Source organism: Carlito syrichta, unplaced genomic scaffold, assembly GCF_000164805.1.
Source record: "Carlito syrichta isolate Samal-C Ts95f unplaced genomic scaffold, Tarsius_syrichta-2.0.1 Scaffold304031, whole genome shotgun sequence".
NCBI lineage: Eukaryota > Metazoa > Chordata > Mammalia > Primates > Tarsiidae > Carlito > Carlito syrichta.
In genome coordinates this window covers 964,881-977,972 of record NW_007248127.1, presented here as the reverse complement: position 1 = coordinate 977,972, position 13,092 = coordinate 964,881, and the positions used below count along the sequence as shown (strand labels likewise).

At 35.7% G+C, this 13,092-nt stretch overlaps 1 protein-coding gene across 1 annotated transcript in view; it reads right to left on the bottom strand.

Annotated features, from left to right (window-relative positions):
- The window catches only part of LOC103261836 (unconventional myosin-Va), a 104,877-nt gene that overhangs the window by 71,757 nt on the left and 20,028 nt on the right, over window positions 1-13,092 (bottom strand). The window contains exons 5-8 of the mRNA XM_021713079.1: window positions 8,185-8,328; window positions 4,467-4,548; window positions 3,792-3,899; window positions 1,601-1,707 (exon numbers count right to left, since the gene is read on the bottom strand). Coding sequence (XP_021568754.1) covers window positions 1,601-1,707; window positions 3,792-3,899; window positions 4,467-4,548; window positions 8,185-8,328 — 441 coding nt within the window. The remainder of the gene's footprint in view (window positions 1-1,600; window positions 1,708-3,791; window positions 3,900-4,466; window positions 4,549-8,184; window positions 8,329-13,092) is intronic.

The window sequence follows — 13,092 nt, the reverse complement described above, 5'->3', positions numbered from 1 at the left end:
CTGCACTCCAGTCTAGGCGACAGAGTGAGACTCCAACTCAAAACAAAACAAAACAAAAAAACCAAAACAAAACAAAACAAAAAAAAGAATGAAGTACTGATACATACTATAAAAGAATGAAATGTTGATACATACTATGGATTGATTTTGAAAGAAACCAGTTACAAAAGACCATATATTGTATAATTCAATTTATATAAAAGGTTCAGAACAGGCAAAACCTATACAGATAGAAAATAGATTAATGGTTATTATGACTAGGGGAATGGAGGCATAGGAGGCAATGAATACAGGGTACTGAGCTTCTTTCTGAGGTAATAAAGATAGTTAAAATTGATTATGGTTGTACATATCTGTGAATATACTGAAAACCATTTAATTGAACACTTTAAATGGGTTTGGGTATGTAAATTATATCTCAACAAAGCTGTATTTTAAAAAAGGCTAGTAGAGATATTTCATTAGAAGAAATCTGGTTTAAATCAGAATTATCATTCTGCCTTTTAAAAAACTACCATTAGGAGAAGAGGCTGGAGAGGAGAGGAATCATACATCTAAAATTAGAATCCCTAGCTTAGAAAAATTCCACATCAAATATCCATAAAGGAAATCATGGGAATAAAGCTTTCTGTAAACAAAACTCCCTGCCTATCTAGTTCATGGCCCTTCGACTAATAAATAATTTATAGAATAGGGTCTTTCTTCAAATCATAAAGTTATTTATTTTATATTGTATTATGTCTCACATTGCTAATATAGTACAAATCTAGAAAAGGCAGTGAATAGATTTTTTTTTTTTTACACAAGAGGAGGGTAACCAAGAATGAGTTGAATTAAAAAGCATCTAAATTAAGGTCTTAGAATACTAAAATAAATAGGATGGCTCCATTCACAAGGACCTCAAATCCTAATGGGTAAAAGTGAGCAAAAGAGACCTTTGTAGAATAATGTGATTTGAGCTACAATAAGGGAAAGCAGAAGGGGGAGTGAATATAAGAAGAAATGCTACCTGAGCTGCATGTTAAAAGTAAGAGCTGGCCAGGGAAGAAGAGCAATCAACCTATCCCAACAGAGAGGATCTAAGCAAAAGCAGGAGAGAGAGGCAGCTTGGCATGAAATTGCTGGAGTATGAAGTGCGAGAAGTGGTGACAGAGAAAGAAGCTGAATAGGAAGTCAGGAGTTGATCACGAGGGACCTTCCAAGTCACACCAAGTAAGGTGTGGGTTCCTGCAGGCAGTGGGGAGTCCTGCAGGGGTACGATATGATCCCTCATAGCACTAACTTCCAAGAATCTCTGATCCCATGGACCATTTACATCATAGTTACTAATTTCATCGATTCCTCCCTCCTTCCTTCTCTCTCTCTTTCTCTCTCTCTCTCTCTCTCACACACACACACACACAAAATCACATTACACCAGGGTTAGAATCCCTATTTCTTCACTCTCAATTCAAGATTCTCCTTGGATAATATATCTCTTTGATAATTATCTCTTTGATAATGTTAATAGAGAGACTTTAAATATATTGCTTCTTTAAAGAATCTACAAAAACTAAAATACAATCCAACTGCCATCCCACTAATCTTGTTCTGGACTTACAGGTATTGTGCAGCTGTCTGAATCTCGGGATGTAAATCCAACATTGCCTAAGTGAAGGATGCTGGCAAGTATTCGGAAAATTCCCATCTGATAAGATTCACTAATTCCTGAAACAATACAGTACACGAACAAGTGATTAGTTTCATAACAGCAATTAAACAATTATAGCAATTTTAAGCCTGTTGTCAATTCTTGAATATTGCCAGATACTATGTACATTATAATTTCTCATAGCTAACAACACTTTCATCTTTGTTGACATTAGCACATTAGTCATCCACTACCATGGGTGACAGCAAGGCTGTTGAGGGTGACCAACCTGGTCTTAAGGCCTGACTCTGCTACTGATCTATTATCTCACATGGACTGTACTCATCTATGCTTTCGTTTTCTCATTTGAGATCTGGAAATAACAGTGCCTACTTCAAAGGGTGTGAACATTAAATGAGATAATGCACACAGCATACTTAACATACTATGTGACACATGTTAAATGCCAAAAAAAGATTGTCATTATTCATACACTGAATTTAAGTATTTTATTAACATTATTACTATTCCTATTTATCTCTACTCCAAATGCAAGCTATAGCCCAATAAAGCTGTTTTTAACTCAGATTATTTAATTACTTGTCCTAACTACAGACTACATATAAGTCAAGTAGACACCACGATTAGACATGTTTAGGCTGATGTGTGTGTCCAAATACAGCATTAGAGCAGGATCAAAAGGATACGGTGGCATGAGAAAAGCTAGACAGCTTTTGTCTTTCATCAGATCTGGTTTCATTTTTTAGTAAGGTAAGAATTTCCAGAATATTAGACATAATTATCTAATTACAGGAGTAGTAAATGATTTCCAAATATGTAATCTTATACAGGTTAACTGAGGGTTAACCCTATAATGAATGTTTTTGCCATTTCCTGCATTTGGCTTTTTCAAATTCACAATTTACTATTTACAAACAGATTTTGCATTAGAAGTAATGCCGTGTTTTTCAAACTTCAATATGCATATAAATCACCAGTAGATCTTGCAAAATGCAGTTTCTGACTCAGTAAGTGTGAGAAGGGCTCTGAGATTATGCATTTCTAGCAAGCTCCACAGTGGTCTGTTTCACACTGTGATTAACAATGTTTTTTAGCCGGGCTCGGTGGCTCAGCCTGTAATCCCGCGCCTTTGGGAGGCTGAGGTGAGTGGATTGCCTGTAGCCCACGGGTTCGAGAACCGCCTGGGCAGGTGAGACCTCATCTCTACAATAAAATCAAAAAAATTAGCCTGGCGTGGTAGCGTGCACCTGTAATTCTGGCTACTCGGAAGGGCTGAGGTGGAGGGATCGCCCGAGCCCAGCAGGTCGAGGCTGCGGTGGCTGGGAGCGGCCACTGCACTTCAGTCTGGGCGACAGAGTGCGACTCCAACTCAAAAACAAACAAACAATGTTTTTAAATTAAATTAACTCACCTGGGGATACTACTCAACATACCAACATATAATTTTAGACTTATTTATACTGTGAAGTGTTTTTAAAAAATAATTTGCCTCTAAAAGTTGTAGACTACAGTTCTAAAGATTAATTTATTCACATGTAGATCCAACATTTTTTAAATCTCAGAAACAAGATAGTGACAACTGATAGTGACAAGATAGTGACAACAGAGCTGCTTCAAGTATGTTGGAAAAAGCTACATGTAATACAAAGTTCAGTCACATATCTCAGTCACAAAAAAACCCCAAAACAAAATAAAATAAAAACCCAAAACCCCCATACAAATGTGACCTTTTACAGGATCCATTATTTAGCTTTTAGATTTCAGATTTTGTAAATGTTTAAGTAGTGAATTACAGTTAGTTCTACCTAATATATTATATGTTAATATATTAATATCAAAAACAGCTCTATTCAAGGCCAATTTGTATACCATAAAAGTCACCCATTTTAAGTGTGAAATTCAATAATTTTTAGTAAATTTACAAAGTTTTGCAACCATTACCACAATCTAATTTTAGAACTGTTCCATTGCCCCAAAATGAAATCTTGTGCCAATTTGCTGTCTAAATGTGTCCTATAAGGAATGTTGAATCTCCCGGCAATACTCACCACTTATACAAAGCCAAGCCAATATTCTAAAAAAAGGTTGCTTAAGTCAAAAAGCTATTCCTCATAAGAATTCAAGAATAAAATGACATTACCTAGCAAGGTGCAGGCCTGCCTAGTGTGTACCATCTCCTTTGCATCATCCACTCCTTCAATCACAGGACTACCTCCTTGCTTCGTGTAAAGAAAGTCATTTGCATTTCCTGCAATGAAAAAAAGTTAAAAGTTTTTCAGTCTATGAAAAAGCATTAACACTTATGTCCCCTCTGAATTAGAAGCAGTGATAGCACAGTTAAATGTACAGGGTCTAGAGTTTGACTGCTTGTGGTGTCAACAATATTTTAATATAAAACTTAAAATTAAATAGTGAAGCGAAATGTTTATAGTTTATCTTAACTGGTAAAACAAATAGTCCTTTCCTAAAGGTTTTATTCCAATCTACATGCTAAGATAATTTTCTCAAATACTTCCTGTATTACAAACCCTACAGACCTTTTTTCTTTTAATCAAGGCAAATTTCAAACATATACAAAAGTAGAGAGACTAATATAATTAACCCCTATGTATTCATCACCCATCTTAGATAAGATCTTAAACACACAACTTAAATCATCTCAAGGCTAATTCTGTTCCACTTACACAACTAATCACTGCTTTATTTTATCCAGAAGTATTTCAGTATGACATAAGCTCCTTTTTTTACAAGTTTAGTAACTCAAAAATTAACAGAAAACAATACCAGCACAATAAGTCTAACACCATATTCATACCTAATCGTAGCATTTTAAATTCAGGTAAATTTGCAGAGGCACAAAGCTGATAGAAGATATGATAGTTTCGTTCCTCTTCTGCCTTTGAAATAACAAGAGTTTCAATTACAGCATTTTAATCTAAAGTTCAGAAAATTCTATCAAAAAATAAGATCTTAATATTACTCAGTTGGTAAAATAAATTGTCTTTTTCCAAATTTTCTAATAGTTATGATTAAGACTCATGATTTATAGTTTATACGCACATGTGTATGTATGCGATAGTCACACTCAACAATATTGGATAGTAATACTTTTTGAACTTGTGAACAACTTGATATATGAGCATAACCATAAAATATCAGTGCTTTGGGGGGAAGTTAAAACCATTATTTTTTGTAATAATCAAAACTATTTTCTAATGGTATCTCTTAGATTCATGGTCTTCCTAACACTTTGACTGGAAAAGAATAAAACCGTCTTTGCCATATTTTGGGGTGGACCCAAACTGTGGTTGTTTGCAAGTAATCCACAAATGCCAGCCTGGGCAACATAGTGAGACCACATCGCTACAAAAAAAGGAAAAAATTAGCTGGGCATGGAGGCACACACCTGTAGACTCTTATTCAAAAAATTAAAAAATACACAAATGCATGCCATCATTTATAGCATTTTAGTTTATAATTTTTAAAATTAATAACTATTTTATAAAATAGAAGATAAATCATGTATAACTCTAAAGTAATTTTTAGTATTTCTTGAGTTTTTTCCACATATACATGTTAAAAATAATTCAGTTACAATAACATTGTTCACAAGAAACTGAATCTTAATATTCTATCATCATATCTTTGAATTCTGCAGCATATTCAGGTGGTTAAAGAATAATATTAAGGTCAAAGTCAGGTTTGATGTCCAAAGGGGCCTGATGTCTGATAAAGGAAACCTAATATAGGTACAGAAGACACTGAACAAATTACCAATATACCAAAGATCACAAGCATAATTAGACAAGAGATCAGGCAGTTCAGCACACAGACACTAGAAAAACAGGTAATTCTGCAGAAATGTTTTGGTCATCTTTGAACAATATCAAGTATGCTTTTTCTGTGTGATTCATTTTGACATACCAAACATCCTCAATATTCTACAGCCCTAAGGACTGTGAAACAGCTAGAATTGCTTCAATGTCTCTAAACAAAAGGACAATAAGGATTAGTCTTTACCATTCTGTATTAAGCAGTACTGGTCTCTGGTACCATACTGAACTGGGACTATCTTTCCTACCCACTTACTCATTTATCTATCAATCAAATCTTTACTATTTGAATTCTATCTTCCCTTTTATTTTAAGTTCAGGGGATACATGTACAGGTTTGTTACACGCATATATTGTGTGATGGTAAAGTTTGGGCTTCTGTTGAACCCATCACCCAAATAGTGAATATGGTACCCAGTATGTAGTTTTTCAATCCTACCCCACTCCTCTCCTCTTTAGCAGTACCCAGTATCTGCTGTTCTCATCTTTATGTCCATGTGTACTCAGTGTTTAGTTATCATTTATAAGTAAGAACATACAGTGTTCGGTTTTCTGTTTCTGCATCAATTTCCTTAGAGTAATAGCCTCTAGTTGCATCCATCTTGCTGCAAAAGACACGATCTTATTTTTTTAATGGTTGCATCGTATTCCACAGTGTACATATACTACATTTTCCTTATCCAATACACTATTGATGGGCATCTAGGTTGATTCCATATCTCTGCTATTGTGAACAGTACTGTGATAAACATATAAGTGCAGGTGTCGTTTTGGTAGAACAATTATGTTCCTTGGGGTATATACCCAGTAGTAGGATTGCTGGGTTGAGTGTTAATTCTATTTTTAACTTTTAGAGAAATCTCCAAACTGCTTTCCACAGGGGCTGAACACTGGTTTCATTCTCATCAACAGTGTATGCACACTCTCTTTTCTCTGCAACCTCACCAACATTTGTTTTGGGTTTTGGGGTTTTTTTTGACTTTTCAAGATTAGCCATTCTGATTGGTATGAGATGGTATCTCACTGGGGTTTTGATTTGCATTTCTCTAATGATTAGTGATATTGAACATTTTTTAATATGTTTGTTGGCCACTTGTATGTCTTCTTTTGAGACGTGTCTGTTCACATCCTTTGTCCACTTTTTAATTAGGTTATTTTTTTTTCTTGTCAGCTATCTTCTTTTAAATTTACCTATTTCTCAACTATTGTTTCTTCTGGCTACTAAACTAGATTTTTTAAAAAACCTAAATAAAATCTGTGTGTGTAGTAACACTGCTGAATGTACCTACATATTAGAACAATGGAGGGGAGTGACTATCGCCTTACTATACAAATCAAGTATTATATTTTAGGTAGACATAAATCATGCACAAGCCCAAAGTTAAAACCAGGGTACTGCAGGCTTCCCAAATTCATGACCCTTAGTATGTCCTAGATATTTTTAAAGCCATGTCAGACTTGGGCAATGGAACTTGTGGACCCTGCTCTATGGGCAGTGCGAGGGGTATTTGAATCTCAGTGCAGTGGACATGCAGTAAAGGAGCTACTGAAGTGGGAAACTACCAGGGGAGGGAGGAGGGCACACCTCATCAATGAGGGTACCTGGTCTCAAACCAGGTAAAGTAGAGACAAAAGTGAGGCCCAAACTTTACCTATACAATGATCGTTTGTATACCTAATCCTGACTTGTACCCCACATCTTTAAAATAAAAAAAAAAAAATTGCTCACTAACAAACAAAAAAAGGAGATCCTGAACACAGATCTCAGAGCATGAGGCATGCAGAGTCAACAGTAGCCCTATACTGGGAGTGTGTGACAAATCCACACTCCCTTAGTAGCCCTGTAAATATGTCAATGTATGTCTGCCAGTGATATAAACATATAGTATTTCCCAATTTCCTATTTTAAAAAAAAGAACCAAAAGCATATGTGTGAATGCAAACCCTGCACAGATGCATCAATTTCTCTCTCGCTCTGTGTGTGTGTGTGTGTGTGTCTGTACGTTTGCGTGTGTGTGTGTGTGTGTGTGTGTGTGTGTGTGTTTAAATTTAGAGACAGGGTCTCACTATGTTACAAAGGGTGGTCTTGAACTTCTGAGCTCAAGTGATTCTACTGCCTTGGTCTCCCAAAGTGATGTGATTACAGGTGTGAGCCACTGCACCCAGCTTCAAATTGTGTCTCTTGATAGTAGTTCACAACTGGTTTGTGAAGATTTTTTTTTAACTATCCCACCTAAACAATACTTTTTTTACTATCCTAAGATTTTTTTTTTACTATCCTACCTATACAGTAACATATTTTAAGAGAGAAGAAGGAAGGGGAGAGGAACAGGATTTTTTTTCTTAAACTGAATTCAAATTGTAACTCATTAAAGGCATAGACCAATGACTTCTCTATTATTTGGAACTACGAGACAAGACTACACCGCTAGCACCTCTGCTTAACTGTACTCTTCTACAAGTATTTGTATGAAAAAAATGTCAAAATCATTAAGTGTAAAATTTCCCAGTCCCAACGACTATTTACAGAGTACTCCCCTGCCTCTACCATTTTACATGCTTCGGTCCAAGTGTGGTTTGTAGTGATATTCTCATAAAATGCTCAAGAGTACCTAAAAATAAAATGCACACCAGCAAGCATGAGCTCTGCAATTATACAGCAATCAAACACAAGTACATAGGTGTATATGCCTAGCTTACCTGGAACACCACTCTGGATTTCTCTAAAAGATAAGTTCTCATATTGGCACCAATGATTCGATATCTCTTATCAAAACCAATCTCGATATACTTCCCAAAACGACTGCTGTTATCATTCCTGGTTGTTTTAGCATTTCCAATTGACTAAGAAGCAAGAAAGAAAATAAGATTTTAGAAGTGCAACTCATAACATGACATTTATAGATTTTTCTGAGAGAGAAAGGACAGAGTAGAACACAACTCCTTAAAACGGATTCATTTAAGAACAGAACTGCTTTTGCCCCTGCAGGAACAGGTGCATGCCTTGTTCACTGTACAGACACACAGATATATACTGTGTACTAATAGTTCTTATATGTCTTGTTATTCCCACAAAAATGATTTTTATACCCCATTTTGGGTATCTGAATATACTCATTCATGTTAGCAGAGAAAGAGAACAGATCAGATGGAAGCTGCCAGGGCACAAGCGTTCTTAGTTCAGCATTGAGGTTTTGATTTTTTTCTTGAATAACACCATCTGTTTTATGTAAATAAGATGGTTAAAATAAACTAATATTTTCCTGGAAATATTGCTCTGGTGTTAGGGCCTTTTTAGCTAGAAGTTTCTATCATCTTCTCTAGTCGCAACAAAGGTCTGGTTAGACTACTTATTAGCAGAGAATTAATATTACTCACTCAATGTAAAGACTATTTTCAGAAACCAGAGAAAGTCAAACTTGGCTTTGGAGTTTAATAGTTGTATCTAACTTGTAAAACATCTGCTACAGAATACAGAGAATGTAATGTACTGTTAAGTTGCTCATATAACCTTAAAAAATTATGGAAGACATATGTTAACCCTAACCCTAATGTAATACATATCTTCTTTCTGATTTAGGTAGCATGCTTCTACACATTTTTATATTAAGGTAAAACAACAACAAAAAAAGGTGTAGTTAGAAAATAGCAAGTGTTTACATAAAGGATATATTAGATGTTAAATAAGTTCATTTCACTAACATTTCACTTGTTCAAAGGCTTTGTTAGGATTAGTATATCAAAAGCACTGCAGAAAGAAAGACATGAAAATACTGTGTAATTTTAAAGGAGTGATACAAATATAGTGATAAAAACAGTAGTAACATAGCCTTAAAAGTCAACACATTCAATTCCTGATCAAAGAAATTGTATTTTCACTTTCTGAAACAGAGGGCAAATATTATTCTATTTTGTTTTGGCGATGAGGACACTGCTATCCTTTAGATTAACTTTTAAAAGGCTTTCCTACAAAAATAAGAATAAGAATATCATCTCAGAAAAGCTACAGAAGGATCCAACACAGCCTATAATAATTTAACTATCCAGACATTTACTCAGACATTACACTTCTTGATATTACAAAACTACAGAGCAAAACGTTTCCATACATTCCCACTATTTCTATTTTGTTTAGAAAGGATATTAATTATAAAGGCATAATTGTCTCTCAATATAACGTATTCTGTCAATGAGCAGAGGAAAGGTTACAGGCAGTAGAAAGAGCAGCAGCAATAATATTTATTGATTGCTCACTAGGCACTGCCCTAAGCACTGTCCTGCCCATAACTAAGCAAGTCGGGGAAGGTGAGTCCACTGCTCCTCCTCCTTCTACAACTTGTACTTCACCTTCTGTATGTCATCTTTCCCGCATCTACTCAGAATGGGAGTTAGAGTGGCTCACTTGCCAAAACAACACTAAGCACTGTGAGAAGAGGTGGGAAGCAGGCTAGGGTTGAAGCAGACCCTGTTGTCTTTGAATAATATTTAAACATAGACAAAGAATGATGGAAGGAATAAATGAAATAGAAATCTGAAGACCTGGGTATCAGACTAGGCTCTACTATCAGTGTGCCATCATTTAGTCTCTTTGAAGGGCATTAGTATCCTCAAGTATAAATTAACTAGAATGAATAAGCTTTAGGGTTCTTTTAAAAAATAAAGTTATATGATCCTAAGACATGAACGTGATAGAGAAAGAAGTCTGGATACATATACAGTACCTTTTATCCATTCTCCCAATTGTTCCTTCTGCCTTTAAAGTACTGTATTCATAAGACTCCCTGATATTATTTCCACTTTAACCAGCAAGAAATTATTAAAGGAAATAAGAAATACTGTGCTTGTGATTTTATTATTTTAATAAAATGTTGCATGAGTTACTCTTCTTTACTAAAAGGAGATGGAAATGTTCAATTGAGGTTATTGAAGATTAAAAAAAAGAACTAATAAGATCCAGAGTGCCCCAAGAAACTTCCCTATTCCCATTTTACAATGAAAATTTCCAGGAAAAATATAAACCGTGATAAAATAGAGCAGAAAGAATCATTTCTCTGTACATATTCATATTTTGCAGAAGAAATCTATGCTGAGGATGGGGAGCTTTCTTCTAAAGGATAATGTGTGAATCCCTTCGGCTACTGGGCTGTGATTTATCCAGGTAGGATGTTCATTATCCAACAAGGAATTTCAGCAGATCACTGGAGACCCAGACATCCTTTCCTGACATCACAGTAAAGGGCTCTGATACAGACAGTGTTGAAGCAGGTTTAAAGCTACACATTTTCTAGGCTACATATTCAATATTTTACCTATGTTTTCTTCTAGCAACTGTAAACCTTTTGTCACCATTCTTCAGCTTCATATTCCATTTTAGTCTTTCAAATACAGGTCCATTTTTGTAGTAGTTGAAAATTAGTTCTCTAATTCTTTATCAATTTTTTTCTTAATCCTAATTTCTGTAGACAGACTAAATAATAGTACAGAAGGAAGCAGCTAAGTATAGCTGATCCCTTTATCTTTTTTTGTTCATCTCAGCAAACAGAGCACATTCCTTGTAACTGCATATTAAAAATAATATCTGTGACTGCTACGGTTTGGATATGATTTGTTCCCACCAAAAATTCATGTTGACTTTTTTGTTTTTGAGTCGGAGTCTCACTCTGTCACAAAGGCTGGATGCAGGGGCACGCTCACAGTGACTGCAACCTTGACCTGCTGGGCTCAGGCAATCTCTCTGCCTCAGCCTTCCAAGTAGCTGGGACTATAGGTACACACCACCACACCTGGCAAATTTTTAAATTTATTGTAGAAACGAGGTCTCGCCATGTTGCCCAGGTTGGTCTCAAAACCCTGGACTCAGGCAATCCTCTTGCCTCTGCCTCCCAAAGTGCTGGGATTACAGGCATGAGCTATCACACCTGGCTCATGTTGAAACATGGAGCCAAGTGGGAGGTTTTTGGGTCCTTGGGCGATCCCTCATGAATGCCTTGGTAGAGTTCTTGCAGAGTGAGTTCTCCTTTTATGGAGACTAGATTAGTTCTTGGAAACGGATTTATTACCACTATAGTGTGTTTTTATTCATTCAGGAAGATGCTCAGATTTCTCCCCTCTTCGCCACCTTTTTTAAATCTTTTTTGCCATGTTATAACACAGTATGAGAAGCCCTCAACAGAAGCCTAATGGATGTCAGTGCCATACTTTCATACAGCCTGCAGAAACATGAACTAAATAAATCTCTTTTCTTTATAAATTACCCAGCCTCAGGCATTCTGTTACAGCAACATGAAATGGACTAAGACAGTGATCATTCAAATTTTTAGTATCATGCCTAGTAAAACAACTCAAACCTGTGTTACAGAAAAATCAATGAAGCTGTTTGGTTTTTTGAAAGAGGTTATAAAATAGTTCATTCAACTTTTGAAAAATTCTAGAAGTTTCATTTCAGACTTAAGTTATCCTTGAGACAACTTTGAATCCCAGTATAATACGGCCCAGGCCTAGAAAAAATGGGATTCCCTAATGCCATCACAATCAAGACTTTGGGATAGTCTAACATTAGGGACTAGAATGGCCTGAACTGTTGCCAAATACCAAAAATTTGTTGTCATGATCAAAAGCAGTCAAAACAATGCTAGGAAGAAGAGAAAGTTCTGTTGTTTTCTGATCTCAAACCCCAAACTGGCTCTATAGATTCTATTTCCCCAATATTAACACCAGTTGCATCCACCACTATATCTGTAGCTTAAATTATTTCAAAATCTTAATATTTGCTTGAAATCTTCACTGTTCTCTTTTGGCACAAACACCTGTTTCTTCCTGTCCATATTATTTCAGAAAATTTTTCCAGTTTTTTTCTCTATTGCATAACCAGCCCAGGAGGCCTCTCTCAACTCTCCCATTATATTGTGTCTTTCGATCCCAAGAATCAAAGTCCTGCTGCTCTAGAGGCAGCCTTGTAGACAAGGGGTCATGACATTCTGTTTTAAAGTGTCACACACACAGATCACTGCAAACCAGGCACAATTACCTCCAGACAGACTATTGCAAAAACCACTTGTACCACAGGTGCATGAGGCCAGTTTTAACTCCATCTGCTTTGGGATGACAAATAAGGCTTGACAAAGAAAAAAGATAGGAATAAAACAATGCTGATTTGAATTTTTAACAAGAAGGGTTTGTTTCTACATGTCCAGACTGATACCTCTCCAATTAATGAAACTTATTTTTCTCTATTTAGTGGGTCTTCATACAAAACTATAACTTTCTGAAAATTGTATTACTAGACAAATAGTCCTCCAGCTACATATCTTAAAATACTCAAATTCTCACATTAGCTCCATTTTATTTGGCATAGGCATTTCTACTTTGTATATGTTGCATTAGATTTATTTTTTTATTTTTTATTTTTTTATAATCAATATTTTTTATTATGATGTTGTGAGGTACAGTTAAGGGTTAGGTATACACATACGTTTCATTCAGGCACCCTATTGATAAGAGGTGCTTCCCCATCCCCAGAAAGATATTTGCTCATTAATCCCATCTCCCTCCCCCCTCATAGTTTCCCACTACTGTCAGTCATTTTCTTATAGTATTAGGTTGGATGTT